The sequence below is a fragment of the Bufo bufo genome, chromosome 1, assembly GCF_905171765.1.
Source record: "Bufo bufo chromosome 1, aBufBuf1.1, whole genome shotgun sequence".
Lineage (NCBI taxonomy): Eukaryota > Metazoa > Chordata > Amphibia > Anura > Bufonidae > Bufo > Bufo bufo.
Window position 1 is genome coordinate 666,315,036 of NC_053389.1, and position 18,946 is coordinate 666,333,981.

Here is an 18,946-nt window from a genome sequence, read left to right on the forward strand (position 1 = left end):
CTGTCTTGTCTCCCCTTCTATCCTTCTTCATGTTTCCTTACCTCTACATTTTCGTTATTTGTTTATTTATTTTTTTAGTTCTCCTTATTATATTCATATCCTCAAATGTTTCATAAGTGGATACTAATCAACATTACTAGTGTCTTATATCTTTGGATAGATTACATTTTTTCATGTGTGTTTCACAATTACCTCTTACAACGCTTGGTAATTATTATTGCTAATCTGCTTGGATAACTCAATAACCATAAATTGCTGCCCTTCTTACACTGTTAGGCCTCATGTACACCCGGCCGGGATTCCTGCTGACAGCAGGAGCGCACGGCGTCATTGCTTGCTATGACGCCGTGCGCTTCATGCCGCCACTGCTGTACAGTAGTGTATAGATCATACGAGTGTATTACTGTACAGCAGCGGCGGCATGAAGCGCACGGCGTCATAGCAACCAATGACGCCGTGCGCTCCTGCTGTCAGAAGGAATCCCGACCGGGTTACCATGGACCGCTCTCGGCCGTGTGCATGAGGCCTTAATGGCAGGGTCTTCAAACTTGGTACATTCGGTTACTGGGTGATGGGAATTAAAAAGTGGGCGGAGCCAAAAACAACCAATCAGATTTCAAGCCAACATCCTGTGGTTTCTTCAGAAACGACACCATCTAGTTCTGAATTGTAACTTATTAGAAAAACAACAATTCGGTACATGGAATAGAAGAAAAAACTTTATTTCATAGAATGCATTTCTAGAGAAAATTAAGTGCATATATATATTTTCTTTTTCCACAAAATTTCAACAGAAAGATAATGCACTGGAATGAAGCATTTTTGATAGATACGCCTGGAGACAGTCTTGTTACTCAGAGCACGCCTCTCATACATATTAACTATAAGCATGTTGAGGCCTGCTGGGGCTGGATTACATGTAGATGGTCTAAGAAAGAAAGAAATGTAAATCACATCTAAAATGCAGGTACGTGAGACTGTTGTGCAGCTCCATGTACTAATGGTTGAGAAAAAGCTGCACTGAAACTTCAGTGAGGAGACTGGAGAAATCAATACATTTTATGATGAATCATGCAATGATATAAGAGAAGCACCTAGGTGAAACAAAATCCTAAAGAGGCATCAATCATGGAATAAACTGGACGGACCACCTATTTGGCAGCCACTTTGGGAACAGAAAGGTTAAGCAGCAATTATGGCATTATGGCCACCAGACGTCAAAGGCCACCTAATATCAGACATGCAGGTGAATAACTGATACTGTCAGTCTTCAGATTCAGACCACTCTCATACAAAGGCTTAGTGGTCATCTCCTAAGCAATAAACATAGGGAACATGTATATATACATATATCTATCTTCTTTATGATTGTGCAGTGCAGTTGCTTTTGGAGCAGGTTACCTAACAAACCACATGTACAGTAAAGCTCATAATAGAGTTCCGGTAAGCTTTGTACAACAAGTAACCCACAAATAAGAAGTTGTGAAATATTTAATATCTTCTGCGTTCTGCTGCTGCTAATGGAACAATCGGTATAATTGTGATCTTGGAAAAGTAACTGTATACATCCTCAATTAAATGGACTGGTTCCGATATTAGACAACAATTTATCAAGTACTATAGGTATTTTACACAAATAGAATATTCAACCATAAAAGTTATATACATAGGAGTGATGTGCAAGTAAGCCGTCATCCATTCAAATACATTCTGCCCAGACCGTTTCTATGTCACAGTAGAGAAGCATATTGAAAAGGACACTAGACAGACGAGAAACTACTTATTGAGGGTTTAATCAGGACATATCCAAGGCATTTTCAGCATCTTGCTGCTGTAGTTTTCTTTTTACTGTATAGCAATAAGATCGGTTGCAGAGTGCTCCAAACGTCAAGATTCCTTTCCCGCCAGTATTACATGTGTAGCATAGACTGGTCCACAAAGAGGATCGGAGGTGGAGATCATCTAATGCTACCATTCCATGCTTTATTATACAGCGGTCAGTACAGGTGGCAACTCTAGGAGCTGCATGATATTCAAAACATGGCTGCACCTTCCCCATCTCCTTGCATGTCTTACCTCAAGTGCCATACCAGATCATCATCAGAGCACAATATACGACCAATGTGCTGAAATGAGATCATTTCTTTTAGCATTCAGACTCCAAACTATGTAGAAACATCTACTTTATTGATGTAGCAATTTCCAAAGAGCTTTTCAGGTGGACGACAGGACAAATGCTTATGTCAAAAACTCAGCTCCTCGAAGATCCAAAGAAGTGTAAAAGAGGATGTACGCAGCCGAGGTCTTCACTGAGGATACTGATATTTCTGACACTTCATGGTCATCAAACTTAAACCACCTCTGTCTCATTGCATTCTTGCAGTAAGCAGTATAATGCCCACCATCCAATCCACCGTAATGATTCTGTTTAAAACACAATGATTCTATAAGTCAAAAGTGGTTATACTTGTCCGGCGGCAAACAGTTATACATTTAGTAGATTAAACACTCAAAAATAAATAGAAAAGACCTGTAATGAAGCAGGTCCATTTCATTAAAGGATTTTCAGCTCACAGCACCTACTGTCCATGGTCCCACTGAGCAGTGGCGTGCTGTTCAAACAGATGTGACCACTGAGGCCCGTAACTGGCTGCAGCAGTCACAGGACGAAGTCACTTCTGGTCCTGCAAGGACTGAAAAAGGCCAGAAATGGGGGCATCTCTGCAGGCACAGCGGAACTGTGGACAGGGGAGGAAACAGCTTAGGACCTTTGGAGAGGCCAAACTAGTGAAAAATGAGTCCATGTTTCTAAACAGACCACACAGGGATAGAGTCCACACGTGGTCCATTTTACTGCAGACCCATTCACTAGAGTGAGTCTTGCAGGGATATCAGAGCAATATACAGTAAGCTGTGATTTTCTCTGCTCAGACCAATGGTACCCATTCAATTTAATGGGTCAGTTTTCATTCTAAGTGCGGAAACATCAGCTTTAAATGCCCACTCTGTGTTGAAAATTAGTGTCCTAACGCTTATTCTCCCAGTGATATAACATATTTGCATGTCTAACTTACACAATGTCATTAGAGAAGCCATCTAACATTTAAAGGCACTGCCCAATATTAGAGAAAACTAATACACAGGAAGGGGGTGACATAAAAATAACAGAATAAGCATTACTTACCTGTTCAATTGCCTGCCCTTCAAGCGCTGACAGTCAGTCCTTCCTGCTGCTCTTTGTTTATAGGGCTGAAGCGCTGACATCACGTCAACATGCAATCACAGCAGCCAATCACTGGCCTCAACTTTTGAGGTAATGTGCTACTGACACGTGATCAGCGCTGCAGCCCTTTAACCCCTTAAAGAATGGGCCTATTTACATTTGTGCATTTTTTTTTTTTTTTCCTACTCACGTTTCAATAGCCATAACTGTTTTATTGTTCTGTTCACATAACCATGTGAGGGCGTATTTTTTTGCGGGACAAGATGCATTTTTTAATACCACCATTTAATTTACCGTGTCTTGAAAATGGGAAAAAAATTGCCAGGAGCTTGAACGTCTCGCACATGCGCAGGCTCTCATGTGCGAGTGCCTGAGCATTGCGCTTTTGAAAACTACCTCACAGCGGAGTGGAACAGTGCGAAGGCATCAGCATTGCAGGGACACAGCGCATGCGCAAGACTACGTTCGAGCGTCCGGTAGAGAAGGAACTGAAAATCCTATCAATAAAACGCTAATGGGCGAGAAAGGGAGGCGGAGAGCGCTTGACTTCAGACGAGAAAGCCGCTGCCCCCTTGACTTCAAGACTATAGTTTACATAGCGTGGGCCAGTTGAATAAAAGTATTTCAGACTTTTGGCGCATTGTACAGAAAAGACACACAACTTTATAATCATGCTACAGGCTGCAATAAGGTACTGCTGGCGGTTTAATATGCGTTTTCTGGGTGACAGGTTCCCTTTAATAACTATTAGCCCCCTTAGGGGGCTAGAACCTGAGATCTTTAGACCCTAGTGCTATTCATCCTAATAGAAATCTATTTGGGTGAATAGGATTCTGACATTGCCCTGCAGAGACATGCCTCGTGTATAGTTCAGCAGGGAGCTTACCATGGCAGTCATGGAAGACTTTAGCAGCGTCCAGTCTGCCATGGTAACCGATCAATTTCACTGCGGGGGCTCCGATCAGAAGGCAGAGGGATGCGCTCCACAGATGCTATCAATGTTGAATGCAGCATCAGAAAAGTTAAATGATGGGGTTAGGCGCGATTAGGCATTGCTCAGTTAGTGGGTTCCTAGGGGAATACTTTAGAAGGTGTACCGTATTTTTCGCCCTTTAAGACGCCCCCCCCCCCCCCCCCAAAAGTGGGGGGGAAATAGCAGTGCGTCTTATGGGGCGAATGCTGCATTTTGCCGAACCGTCAATGATACGCCGCGCGGCGGGTGTATCAGCTGAGAGGGAGGAGGGGCTGGGGGCCGGCATCTCTTTTTATGACAGCGGGGCCCGTGCAGTGACTGTATTCTACTACATGGGCCCCGCTCACTGTATATACCGTAATCTTATCGATAATTGTGGCATTGTTAATAGTAATCAGCGCTTGTATTACTTACAACAAGCGCTCGTAGCAGAGAGGAGGGAGGAGGCAGGCCGGGCGCTGGCAGCTTGAGTCATCACTACGTCATGCGCCCACGCCGCCTGCTTCATTCATAAAGTGGGCGGAGCAGGCGCATGACTTAGTGATGACTCACGCTGCCAGCGCCCGTCCTGCCTCCTCCCTCCTACGAGCGCTTGTTGTAAGTAATACAAGCGCTGATTACTATTAACAATGCCACAATTATAGATAATATTACGGTATATACAGTGAGCGGGGCCTGTGTAGTTGAATACAGTCACTGCACGGGCCCCGCTGTCATTATAAAAAGAGATGCAACCCCCACCCCCTGTATTGGGGGCAATTCACACTACAGAGACACTGTTATGGAGGAGATCTGTGGATGACACATATGTGTCACCCACAGATCCCTCATAACAGTGTCACCCACAGATCCCCCATAACAGTGTCACCCACAGATCCCCCATAACAGTGTCACCCACAGACCCCCCATAACAGTGTCACCCACAGACCACCATTAGTTCAAAACCCACCAAAAGCACACCTTTTTGTTCAAAATATATTTTTTCTTATTTTCCTCCTCAAAAACCTAGGTGCGTCTTATGGGCAGGTGCGTCTTATAGGGCAAAAAAATACGGTAATTCCCTAATAAAACGTATTCCAAATTCACTTTAAATCACTGAGTCTGCACATAAAAAAAATGAAGTACCAAACATACTTAATTTAAAAAGACAAAATCGAAAAATAGAAGAATTATTTTAAAATCAACTAAATCTAATTAGATAATCTATATTTTGTTTTGCTCCACAAGTGCATGACTCTTAACAGTGATATGTATACAGCAGAAAGATAAGACACGTGTAAGAGCTGACTACTTACTGATACTCCAAATAAACTGTATTTCTTAAATGTCCTGGGTCCTATGACATATTGAGACAAATCAAGGTGTTCCAAAGGAAAATCCACATGTGTTTGAAGTTTTTGTTTCCAGCGCCCTTCATAAGAAAATCTAGGAAAAATGATCACAGGATAGAAATGTTCAGTAGCACCTAATACTTCTGATCAGCTGGGGTTATGTCAAATACAACACAACCTAAACATAATGAAAGCGGGAAGAAGAAAATTACCGTTTTAAGTGCACAAGAAGGACTGGCGGAAGTTTCCAAATTTCTATTTTCTTTGTGGAATCTCTTCTAGTTTTACAGTTGCTACAAAAAAACCTGTTATTATCCGTGAGTTTCTCTTCTTTGGAAAAAGACTTAAGGCAATCCTAAAAAGATATAATAATTACAAACCGCTTAAAGGGATGCTACTACAGAGTTGCTTATTAGAAATGAATTACATTGGAAAACTACATTTGAGATATTAGAAACATCTTAAAGAGGTTTTCTAGGATTCTGAGATTGTTGGGTGTAGTGGCTGTACATGGTGTTGAAAGCTCAGTCCTATTCCGTAAATGGGACGGAGCTGCATTACCACTACAAGACACAGGACACGGTGCCTGTTAAACAGCTGATTAGTAGAGGGCACCAGGAGCTTGAACCTCACCTATATGATATTGATGGCCTATCCTATGGCTAGGCCATCAATATCAAAGTCCTGGAAAACCTCATTAAAGGGATAGTCTGGTACCCAAACTCCTATTCAAAGTATGCTGTGCAAAGCGAAAATCATTACTATATACAGAACCTTTTCACTAGTTTCCCACAGTTAATCCATACTTACTGGCCCAAAATGTGATGTTCAAGCTCTCTGCCTAGGGTTGCGACCTGCAGTCCAGCTTCAGCTTGCTGGTGGAACATGCTCAGTTCCAGCATTGGAGTTATAGGAGGATGTAAGTGGGTCCTAATGCAAGAGGCTCAGCAGTGAGGGAGCACAATAAGAGACGCACAAAGACTTGCCCTTCAGCGGCCAGGGAAATACAGGGGGGAAGAACAGGCCAGAATGCATGTATACTCTTGTGTACTCTTCTACCCACATGGACTGCTGCTGAAGCCAAGCCTACTCTTGTCACACAGAGGAGCCGCAATAGGGGGCACCTCTCTGACAAAAAAGTAAATTATACATATAGGATGTAGTATTAGTGTTGTACAGCTTGCTTTGTGTGTAATTCAGTAAAGTAAAACGGTTTGGTCGGCAATTGGATGTGTGGTGCGTATAGAAGGGAAGCGCTCCCAGTCTTTTTACAGTGACAGAAAACCCGGCACTCGCTCTTTATTCTCTTGCTTACTTTATTGTATGATCATTCACTATTAAAGTTGTTGTCTCACTTCAGCAAATAGCATTTATTATGTAGAGGAAGTTAATACAAGGCACTTACTAATGTATTGTGATGGTCCATATTGCCTCTTTTGATGGCGGGATTCATTTTTCCATCATATTATACACTGCTTGTTTCCATGTTTACGACCACCCGGCAATTTATCAGTGGTGGTCGTGCTTGCACACTATAAGAAGCGCCGGCCTCTCTGGTGGTCTGGTCTGTGGGCAACCATGAAAAAGCAGTGTATAATGTGATGAAAAATGAGTCGAGACAACAAAGGAAGCAATATGGACAATCACAATACATTAGTAAGTGCCTTGTATTAACCTTCTCTCCATGATAAATGCTGTTTGCTGAGAGAACCCCTTTAATAATAGGATGTGTTGGGTCCACCCTGAACTTTCCCCAACTATAGTTGAGGAAGGCTCAGGACGGGCTGAAATGCATCTATTATAGGGAATGCTCATACAATAAAGTAAAGTAAGCAAGGGAAAAAAGAAGAGCGAGTGCCAGGTTTTCGGTCATTGCTGTGTGTGCAATGACACTGCAACCTTCTTTCAAGTTTCTTGTCCGAATGTGGAAATGCTGCTTTTCACTTACTGGAAGTAGTTCATGATATCGGCAGAGTCCTGTACATAGAAATCTGTGCAACACACCTTTCAATAAACTAGATTATTTGCAAGCACTTGACAACTTTCAGTGCAGTCGGCAGATTCAGAAAGGGTACATATATATTAGTCACATAAAGCGCTTTACAGACATTATCACTGCTTGCTGTTTCCAATGGAGCTCACAATCTAAGTTCCCTGTCAGTATGTCTTTGGAGTGTGGGAGGAAACCCACGCAAACACGGGGAGAAGATACAAACTCCATGCAGATGTTGTCCTTGGTCGGATACCAACCTAGGACCACAGCTCTGCAAAGCACCAGTGGTAACCACTGAGCCCCAATGCTACCCTTTATACCTACCTTTAATACTACTACCTAACTAATGATACCTACCTACCTTTAATAAGGATCTGAACTATTAGATCTATCCAATGCAGACATCCACACTTTGAGACTACATGCACACGACCGTATGTGTTTTGCGGTCCGCAAAAAAACAAACGAAAAAAAAAACATATGCCATCCGCATTTTTTTTGCAGGGCTACGGAACGGACATACGGATGCGGATAGCACACTGTGTGCTGACCGCATTTTTTGCGGACCCATTGAAATGAATGGGTCCGCATACTATCCGCAAAAAAAAAAAAAACTGAACGGATATGAAAACAAAATACGTTTGTGTGCATGAGGCCAAAACCTGATAATAATCTGTTCTAAGAAAAGGAGCAAATTCATTCAGATAAATACCTGAAGAGAACATTTGCTTGATGGAAGGGGCAGAGACAAGTACATGAAAGCTTCAAATGTTCGAGACTTTTTGTGACAAGTTAGACACTGCACGGTCGATTTGAACTGGCCTTGGAAAAGCGCGACTATAATGGATTCATTGAGTTGCTTGTGCTTTATCCAAGCTATATCTGCAGCCTGAGCGTCATTCAAGTGATCGTTGTTTTCTTCCTTATGTCTCTTCCTGTTGTCAGCCTGCAAAAAACACAGAGATCACCCCTCTAGTTCCAGTAACAAAGGACTTACAAACAGAAAAGGGAAGCACTGGTACTGAATGATGTCTACAGGACAAGATGGTTACATTCAGATTGTGAAATGATATCAGGAGGTTGCGACTGTGTATTTATTATACTCACTTATATAGCGCTGAAATATTCCGCAGCACTTTACACACATCATCATCACGGTGTCCCCAGAGGGGCTCACAATCTAGATTCCCTATCAGTATGTCTTTGTGGGACTAAAACCTGCACAAACACGGGGAGAACATACAAACTCCATGCAGAGTCGAACCTAGGACCCCATCGCTGCAAGGCACCAGTGCCAACCACTGAGCCACCGTCCTGCCTGGTATAGTAACTAACTCAAAGGGGTAACATTCAGTATAGTGCTGAACATTAATAACACATGTCGTGGTGTATGGGCATGAGATGAGCATTTATAGTCTGCTCACATTTCTACATATTGGAGGAAGTTTATTAACACTTTCACACACAACTGCTCACAAATCACAATGCAGTGACTATGATGAATGGTCACTTGGTGACTTTAGTTGAAGCCCAGGCCATTTTTTCCTATTCATACCAGATATGTTTTGTGTCGTAGTGCTATAATTTTTTTTATCAGAAACTGTATTAAAAAAAAGGAAGAAGGTTTCTATCACGTTTTACTATTCAACAGTTCCACTAAAATATATATATATATATATATATATATATTTTTTTTTTTTATTGTGTCCTTTTATGTTACTGTCCTGTATATAGTTTTGGGTTGTGAGGGTGGGGCTGGAATCTGCAATTTGAGCTAACAGTGGCATTCTTTTATTTGTTTTTTTATTACATTTTTGTCTTCATTATTTTTTTTTATAGTCAAAACAGTCCCCTTGATGGATATTTAGCACTACAATACTTTTTTTTGCCAATTGCAGCTGTAACTGGCAGTAGCGTGGTCCCAGAATGTGAGGTGCTCATTATGTGGGAATTCTGACTTTTAGGGGTGAGATGTCTTGACTCCCCGTGATGCCCAAGCTATACTGAACGCAATTACTACAGTGATTAGTATGTGCATTACACTAGGAATGAGTTATAGCTTATGGTATATTTTAATCATTCTCTGTCATTCAAGTTGAAAAGGTGCTGGATCCGCTGCTGTTGGAGGGTGCCGCCATGTCTCAGGCATCATGCATTTCCATGAGGTTTGAGTGTAGAATCCCAGAAACCTCTCATCACCAGTTCTAAAGGGTCCGTTTCTAGCAATCGGGTGCTAATTCGATGTACGGCCTAACATGCACTGCAGAGCTGATCTGAGTCTACTAAGACACAGCAGCTCCTGCAGCTACCCAGCAGTCGTGATATTATGACCACCCAGACGGGAACAGGACACGTCATGGCCAGTTCCTGAGCAATGGCGTTCATCGAGTGCTGTGCAAACAAAGATAAGGAAGGCAGGGACAGTTATAAATTCACTTCTGCATTCTCATGTGCAAGTCCACCGACTTTGAAAATCGAATGCCCTCTTCTGCAGCTGCACGCTCAGCAACGACGTACAGAAACATCCTTGAAGAATCATGTGTGGACCAGTTTGGCGGTGTGCAAAATCATAGGACTTACCACAGCACTTCACATAATACCTGCATTTACAGAAGGGGCACTTGCTCATACTAGTTTTTAGTGGGGTTTTACAACTCTTTACAAATACAGCTGAAAGCTAAAAAATGAACAGTAATATATGCACCTTATATGTAGTAATGAGAAGTCCAGCATTAGCGATATTTAATAAATGAACCCTCTTTACTGCATAAAATCCATAGATTGACATTAAAACATGGTAGCATTCCCCTTGCTTTGCTTGTTTAACCACTTGAAGACACAGCATTTTTGGACTTAAAGGGAATCTGTCACCAGGAAACCGACTGTTAAACCAGTCACACTCCATTGTAAGACTAGCTCAGCTGAATGTAATGATACCTTCACTAACCCTCAGTTCAGACCTGAGCGTTTTACAGCGCTTTCCTACGCGCTGTAAAACGCTCAACAAGGAGAAACCAATGCTTCCCTATGGGAATGGTTCTCACCTGGGCGTTTTACAGCGCGTACGATCGCGCTGTAAAACGCCTGACGCTCAAACAAGTACATGAGCGTTTTTTTGGGCGTTTGTCGCGCGTTCCCGTACATAGACTTTCGGGAACGCGCGACAATGTGTGCTCACTTGTCTCTGTATGCGCGCTTGTAAATGCCCGTACAATCGCGCATACAGAGCGCTCCCTTCAGAACGCTCTGGTGTGAACCCAGCGTCAGAGATGACTATACAAGAACCTGGCCCTGACAATCAAGGAGATTGTATAGACTTAAATGGGACTGAGCTGCCCTTAGGCCACGTGACCGATGAACGTGATATCACATGGCCTAGGAAGAGGCATCAGTGCTCACAGAGCGAGGCGGGCTCTCCATACAGCTGATCGGCGGGGGTACTGGAAGTCGGACCCTGCCAATCTCATACTGACCACCTATCCCGAGGCTAAGCCATCAATATGAAAGTTCCGGACAACCCCTTGCTCATTTGCATAGGGATTAAAAAGTACTGTTTCTCCAGAACTAAGTAAAATATTGCATTCAGCAGAGCATTATGCCTGGTTTAACAGTGAATTTCCTGCCGGCAGATTCCCTTTAAAGAGGTTTTAACCATTTAAACACGCAAAAAAAAAAAAACAAAAAAAAAAAACAAGATGATTGATAATCTTAGGACGCAGAAAACTTTACAAAAAAAGAAAAAACTTAACTGCCATATATATGAAATAGTCCAGATGTCATATGTCATGGACAAGCTGCAGCCCAGTCAGAAGATGTGCAGGAACTAACATTAATGAGAAGTGCACGTATTCCATTGCAATGGGAAGACAACACATAGTGGACAGGACAAACGGCTAATTCCAACACAAAACCAACACAGGTGTAATATATGGACAGAAAAAGCCATTGCCTTTACAAACATGAACACATGGTTTTTCTTACTTACTCTCTACAAGGATCGTCAAAGGACACATAAAATAGAAAATAAAAAAAGAATAAGACATTTATGTCATCCATACTGTCATCTATACAGAACCTTTCCATATATGACTCGATATGCTACTGTTCCTTACACCATATGAAAGCCGCCAGCAAGTGAGGTCAGTCTGCTGGCTGGGAGTAGTCACCAAGGAGATCCACGTGAGCTTACCCTCCATGACGGCTAGGAGAGCCAGAAGTGCTAACGCTAGTGCCTAGCCGTACCTCCAGCAACTGCTGGAAAGAGGATTTCCACACAAAACTTTTTCTCCAAGAATAAAGGCACATTCCTACGATATATCACCATTGTGGGACTGATGTATGGCGGTGCAAGTCTATCTACTGAGACCCCTACAATCACAAGAGCGGGGGGGCTCTCATATCCCTGCGTCACTATAATCTGTGTGCTGATTCTGGTATTGATGCTCAATTGCAGCTCAGCCCCAACGTAAAACAACAGGACCACAGCACTCCAATGAGGGTACTGGTCACACAATGACGCACCATCACCGCCAATTCTACTTTGCTTTCCTTCCTCTGAGGTCACAAATCCTGGATTCTCATACACATACCCCTTTAAATAATGCAACTACTAATATGAATTCTTAAACCTTCTCATTCCTAATCCAAGGTTGAAACCCTGAGAATGTATTTTCAGTAGCGTCCTACATTCTAGAGAGAAGACAGGTACAGTCTAATAGGATATAATAAAGAGTGCACATCTACTCATTAAATAATGAATCAAGTGGGAAGCAGATTACCTTATTGAGATCCTCATGGAGCCCATCCATTAGGAATAACAGGAGCTCCTGGGAGTCTTGCTGGCTGAACCCAGCAAACTGGTCATTGATTTTCCCAATGGTCACCTTGAAGTCTTTAGGAGTAATGTATTTATATTGACCTGTCCAAAGAGCCTTCATTACCACACCAAATTCCTCAGCCACTTCTCCTTTATGACCTAGAAGATTAGATCTGCACATAACAGACACAGGTAAGAGTCCAGTGCACCAGACTGACAAAATAGTAGTTAAAGGGTTTCTGTCAGTAGAATTTTCAGTATTAAACTGGCTGACATTAGCGATGTGCTAATGTCAGCTGCACCCAAGGCCTCATGCACACGACCGTTGTTTTGGTCCGCATAAGAGCCACAGTTTTTGCTCCGTGTGCTGTCCGCATCCGTTGCTCTGTTCCGTGGTCTGCGAAAAAAATATAACCTGTCCTATTCTTGTCCGTTTTGCGGACAATAATAGGCAGTTATATCAATGGGAAATTGCGGAACGAAATCTCACGCCGTTTGGTATTCTGCGCAAGCGCGGTGAGGGAAGGACACTTGCAGGCTACCAGCTTCCTCACTGTTCCTGCGCAGAATCCCGAACGGCGCGAGATTTCCCCAGGGCACAGGGCAGGCAGAAGGATGTGAACGATGCCTGGCCCTGTCAATCAACACTTGAAAGGCGTAACTTGAGGTGGGAGACGGGAGCCTCTAGGTGCAGGAGCAACGCCCCCCCCTAGTCCTAGAGGCTCATTTACATATGATAAAAGTAAGAATTCTACAGTAACAGGGGCACGGATAATCATTAGAAAAGCAGAGTTAGGTGCAGCTGACATTAGCACATCGCTAATGTCAGCCAGTTTAATACTGAAAATTCTAGTGACAAAAATCCTTTAAAGAAATAATGTCTATAGGGTCTCAAGCTAGCCATGGGCCAAGAGACAGATTTTGGCCGACCATTTAATCTTAAACCTACTGACTCACCTCTGATTGCAGATGTTGGAGTAAAAAAGGGTTGGGCATGTTGGATTGCAACATGCCTGATCCTTCTGTTCTCACGGGTGTGAGGGGTGTCAAGCAGAGGCTTACGCCCCACTGAAAAACGCATGCAATAAACAAAGCATGTGTAATTGGGGGGGGGGTCCACTTTGCTTTAGGAAAACACAGCATGCTGCTCTATTTGAGATACCTGCAGTAGTGCAGGATCAGGTTTTGGGCCTGGGACAAATTGATAATCCAGCAGAATAATAAGAGTAAAAAAATTCTTTAACACTTTCACTGTGCACTGATAGGTATTGTAATGTAATCTAATAGGTCTCCTTTAAATAAAAGCACAAGCTTGCGAATCCACCTAGAACGATAGATCTGCTGCTTTTCGTACCTGTTAATATCTGCTTGGTAATAGTTCTTGTGGAAATACTCTGCCAAGTGAGGAGTGTTACAGAGACACTGTAAGACGGAATTCATGTAACAAGTGTTGCCAAGATTCCTCAGACCGGTAAGTGCGGGGCCTGCACCTCCAAATACGGGATTGAGGCTGCGGATCTTAGATGCGGATAACTTTGTGATCTCGGTTTTCGTGTGGGTTGCTGGTCTAGAAGACAAATCATTTTCTATAGATAAAAAGTTGCATTTTCCAATTTTTAAAAGGTAAAGCAGCAGATGAGTACTGTCTAAGCCCTGCGCTCTACAAATAAAGGGTTACTTTTGCACCTTGCAATGACAAAGTAGTTTACTCTGAATTACAAATATTAGATAACTTACTTATTTTCTCGGTTGATCTGCGGTGTTGGCTTCTTCTTTTCCTCATCTTTAATAGCCTGGGATAAATCTGGTGAAGAATATGATCGTTTCAACTTTGTTTGCTCCTTGTCTACATCTGAATGGGCTTGAGGCTTCACTTTCTGAACTGGAGTTGATGAAGGAGCAGTTGAGGGAGCCATTTCAGGTGGATACATGTGAACCGTGTGCGTTGGTGAATGATAATAGCGGTAAGTACCGGTTACAGCATCAAGGAACTGCAAGTGGAAGAAATACCAAATTGTTTTACTACATGAGATATTCAGAAAATAATTCGATTATTTTTGCTTTTTTTATTCAGATTACTGGAGACATCCCATTCATCATTGACAGGATAGATGATAACTATTAGATCAGTGGAAGTCCTACCGCTGGGATGCCCACAGACCACGAGAACGGGAACTCTGTACCCCTCGGTACGGAGCGGCAGGTCAGGCATGTACGCTGCTGCTCTATTCATCTCCATCAGAGGTCCGGAAATAGCGGATCTCTGTACTTGGCTGTCTACTGAACTCCCATAGAGATGAATGGAGCAGAAGTGCACATGCCTGAGGGGTACAGTTTCCGCTCTTGTGATCAGCCTGGGTCCTTGCAGTAGGACCCCCATCAATGTAGTTATACATTATCCTATGGTAAAGTGTAGAGAGTATGGTCGGCAGTGCTGTAGGTGTGGAATTTAATTCGGTGCTGCACTGGTCAAATGAGAGTAACGGTGGTGCTCAGCATGAAGACGTGGTATTTGCAAAAAGAAAGAAAAAAAGAATGCGGCACTCACCAGGAATACTCTTTGCAGCTTTATTCACATAAAAAGATCAGCATCAGACCCTCTAGCTGTGCTTTACCCGCATGACGCTGATCTTTTCATGTGAATAAAGCTGCAAAGAGTATTCCTGGCGAGTGCCGCATTCTTTTTTTTTTTCTTTCTTTTTGCAAATACATTATCCTATGCCTGGGGGTTTACATCTCACAACTGGAATACCCATTTGAAGGGGTTTTCCATATTTGTTTTCTAGATCTCTTATGTAAGAAGAATAAGAGGGCTTTCCCTATGTATATGTGATGTACACAATGAGGCTAGAGACTATGGTGAGACCTGCCTGCAGCGGAAAGGTGAGTGGGCGCTGTAGGGAGGGAATAGGTCTGCATAGGACCTGTGTGTACAAAATGGTAGGATATTTTTTAATCAATACAATTTGCTATGTGTTTAAAAAATATCTTCATCCTCCATTAAATGCCAGTTCTGGAAAATCTATACATCTATTATACATCCTGGAAGTGTATTAATAAACTGACAAGTGGCGGCACTGACTGAATAACGTCAGGTTATGTAGGGACAAGGGAAATGCTAACAGTTGTAAGAAAAGATGCTTAAAAAAAAAAAAAAAAAAAAAAAATCTATATTTTATAGGAGATGCAAATATTTCCTAAAGCATACATTTTAGGGGGCTGAGAGGTCGTTTTTATGATATATATTTTATGAACGTCTGATAGAACTTTTTGCTGAACCTTTCTTTGAGCCAAAAATAGTTAAAGGTGTTGTGCAGTGTCAATCCTCAGGAAAGGTCAGCAATATCAGCTCGGCGGAGGCCTGACTGCTAGCACCCAGGTGCTGCATCCTCCTCAAGCAGCTGATCGGCGGGTGTGTCTGCAGTCAGATATTGTTGATCTATCCCGAGGACAGATCATTCTTTTTATGGGATTGCACAACCACTTTAAGAACAAGGTGTGAATTTTTGTATGACAGTAACCTAGTTCTATTACCTTAACCCAGCCTTCAGGCATTCCAGGAACTGTTCTACCCATCTCTTCACTTCGAGCTCGCATCAAGGGCTCTCTCTGAAACCAAAGACAGATGTAAAATATCATAAACCATTTGCGGCAAAGCTCATTACTGTAAAATTAATTGATTTCATATGTAAACTCTGCAAAAATAATAAGACATTTCAATTCCACAGTAAAATGAAAGCCAGTATACTCACTTTAGGCCGATCGTCTTCAGCAATATCTTTTGTAACCGGCTCCGCTTTGTCGTCTTGAAGCCCTTTAACCCCTTCATGCTGGAAAACAAAGTGCAGTGCACATTTGCAGAACAGACGACATAAAATACAGAGTTTCTACACTGTCCTCCTTGGCTACTTGTGAGCAATACGTGTTACAGGCAGGGCTGTGGAATCTGAGTTATTTTTGGCTGGAGTCAGAAAAAAAAGGTACCGACTACAGCTTAAAAAATAATAATCTTAATATTGTATAATTAACATAACTTTCTTAGGAAGTTTAGAAATGTTAATAAAATATATTTATGTTCTATCAATCTAAGGCTCTTATTTTATTGTCAGAGATGTTGCCTGTGTGGTCACTGTAGAGAGGTTGTTTTCTGCTCTCGGGCATCAATGAAGGAGGATCTCACTACGGCAATACTTTTTCTGAGGACAAATACATAGATTTCTTATTATTAAAAGCATAACAAAGTTTTCCAGTTATTGCAAATTTACTCCTAGAAAACACATACAAAACTGGTGACATGGCTACATAGCTACAGAAGCAGTGAGTCTATCCTTACCTTTATTGTACTTGCCCATGGCTGCAACCTTCTAAAAAATTATTTTTACTGTCACTGTGAAGTGCCCTGGCCTGCACGGTCTCTCTGCTCCGCTCCCTTAGCCCTCCTTAAAGCCTGCGCATGTGCCATCAGTAACAGAGATACTGCTCGCTCTGGAACCGCTCACTGATGGTGCATGCACAGGTTTTCAGCAGGGCACAGGGAGCTCCATCAGTCATGAAGGGAGAGGGTGGTGTAGCAGAACCATGAGGCATTGGGCCGTGGCACTTAAAGGGATATTCCCATTTTGAATAAAACATGTCTGCTGGGCTCTCTCCAGCCTCTTTGTCAGAGTTATGTAAACAGCATAGCTTCCGTGGGCTACACCATTTGTGTCATGTTGTTAAAGTCAACGGGAGTTACCAAATTGTGTAACTCTGCCGCTTTGGCTTTCTCTGGCCTTCCAGTGTTCCCAGGTTGGGACAAAGAGGCCGGAGAGAACCCTGCAGCCATGTTTTCCGATATAGGAATACCCCTTTAAGTGCCTTATTCACGCCTCTTTGACCCATCACAGCGGCAATAAAAATTATTTTTTACATATTTCCACAGCCATGTCACCAGTTTGCTATGTGTTTTCTAGGTGACAATTTTCCTTTAAAGTTATTTGTTCACTTTGTTATTTGTTCAGAAATTGTATTCCAACAAATCTGCTTTATTTTCTATATAAGCAAGTTGATTATTAATATGTTATTACTTATTATTGCCCATTTATGAAGGAGTTGAAGTCCGACAGATAAAATAGAGGAGTCGGACCTTTGGTGTACAGTCTCCACAGCCCTGTTTTTAGGAAACACGTAATCAATCACAATCCACTGTATTTGACCATCGATCTTTCGATTTAACCGCTTGCCGCACATGTAACGCCGAAAGGCGTCATTGCGGCGGCTCTCCCAGGCTACGCTAACGCGATTGGCGTCATCTCGCGTGAGCCGAGATTTCCTGTGAACGCGCGCACACAGGCACACGCGTTCACAGGATCGGAAGGTAAGCGAGTGGATCTCCAGCCTGCCAGCGGCGATCGTTCGCTGGCAGGCTGGAGATGTGATTTTTTTAACCCCTAACAGGTATATTAGACGCTGTTTTGATAACAGCGTCTAATATACCTGCTACCTGGTCCTCTGGTGGTCCCTTTTGTTTGGATCGACCACCAGAGGACACAGGTAGCTCAGCAATATGTAGCACCAAGCACCACACTACACTACACTACACCCCCCCCCGTCACTTATTAACCCCTTATTAGCCCCTGATCACCCCATATAGACTGCCTGATCACCCCCCCTGTCATTGATCACCCCCTGTAAAGCTCCATTCAGACGTCCGCATGATTTTTACGGATCCACTGATAGATGGATCGGATCCGCAAAACGCATACGGACGTCTGAATGGAGCCTTACAGGGGCGTGATCAATGACGGGGGTGATCACCCCATATAGACTCCCTGATCACCCCCCTGTCATTGATCACCCCCCTGTCAGGCTGCATTCAGATGTCCGTATGTTTTTTACGGATCCACGGATACATGGATCGGATCCGCAAAACACATACAGACGTCTGAATGGAGCCTTACAGGGGGGTGATCACCCCATATAGACTCCCTGATCACCCCCATGTCATTGTTCACCCCCTTGTAAGGCTCCATTCAGACGTCCGTATGATTTTTACGGATCCACTGATACATGTATCGGATCCGCAAAACACATACGAACATCTGAATGGAGCCTTATAGGGGGGTGATCAATGACAGGGGGGTGATCACCCCATATAGGCTCCCTGATCACCCCCCTGTAAGGCTGCATTCAGATGTCCGTATGTTTTTTACGGATCCACGGATACATGGATCGGATCCGCAAAACACTGACGGACATCTGAATGGAGCCTTACAGGGGGGTGATCAATGACAGGGGGTGATCACCCCATATAGACTCCCTGATCACCCCCCCTGTCATTGATCACCCCCTTGTAAGGCTCCATTCAGACGTCCGTATGATTTTTACGGATCTACTGATACATGTATCGGATCCGCAAAACACATACGAACATCTGAATGGAGCCTTATAGGGGGGTGATCAATGACAGGGGGGTGATCACCCCATATAGGCTCCCTGATCACCCCCTGTAAGGCTGCATTCAGATGTCCGTATGTTTTTTACGGATCCACGGATACATGGATCGGATCCGCAAAACACATACGGACATCTGAATGGAGCCTGACAGGGGGGTGATCAATGACAGGGGGGT

General features: G+C 43.1%; 1 protein-coding gene across 3 annotated transcripts in view; it reads right to left on the reverse strand.

Moving 5' to 3' along the window:
* Positions 1-706: 706 nt before the first annotated feature.
* The window catches only part of USP8 (ubiquitin specific peptidase 8), a 92,995-nt gene continuing 74,755 nt past the window's right edge, over positions 707-18,946 (reverse strand). For all 3 annotated transcript variants that reach the window (XM_040414037.1, XM_040414038.1, XM_040414039.1), the window contains exons 12-20: positions 16,089-16,166; positions 15,871-15,945; positions 14,074-14,327; positions 13,691-13,903; positions 12,299-12,509; positions 8,233-8,466; positions 5,740-5,882; positions 5,492-5,621; positions 707-2,424 (exon numbers count right to left, since the gene is read on the reverse strand). In XM_040414037.1, coding sequence (XP_040269971.1) covers positions 2,239-2,424; positions 5,492-5,621; positions 5,740-5,882; positions 8,233-8,466; positions 12,299-12,509; positions 13,691-13,903; positions 14,074-14,327; positions 15,871-15,945; positions 16,089-16,166 — 1,524 coding nt within the window. In that variant the 3' untranslated portion in view covers positions 707-2,238. The remainder of the gene's footprint in view (positions 2,425-5,491; positions 5,622-5,739; positions 5,883-8,232; positions 8,467-12,298; positions 12,510-13,690; positions 13,904-14,073; positions 14,328-15,870; positions 15,946-16,088; positions 16,167-18,946) is intronic.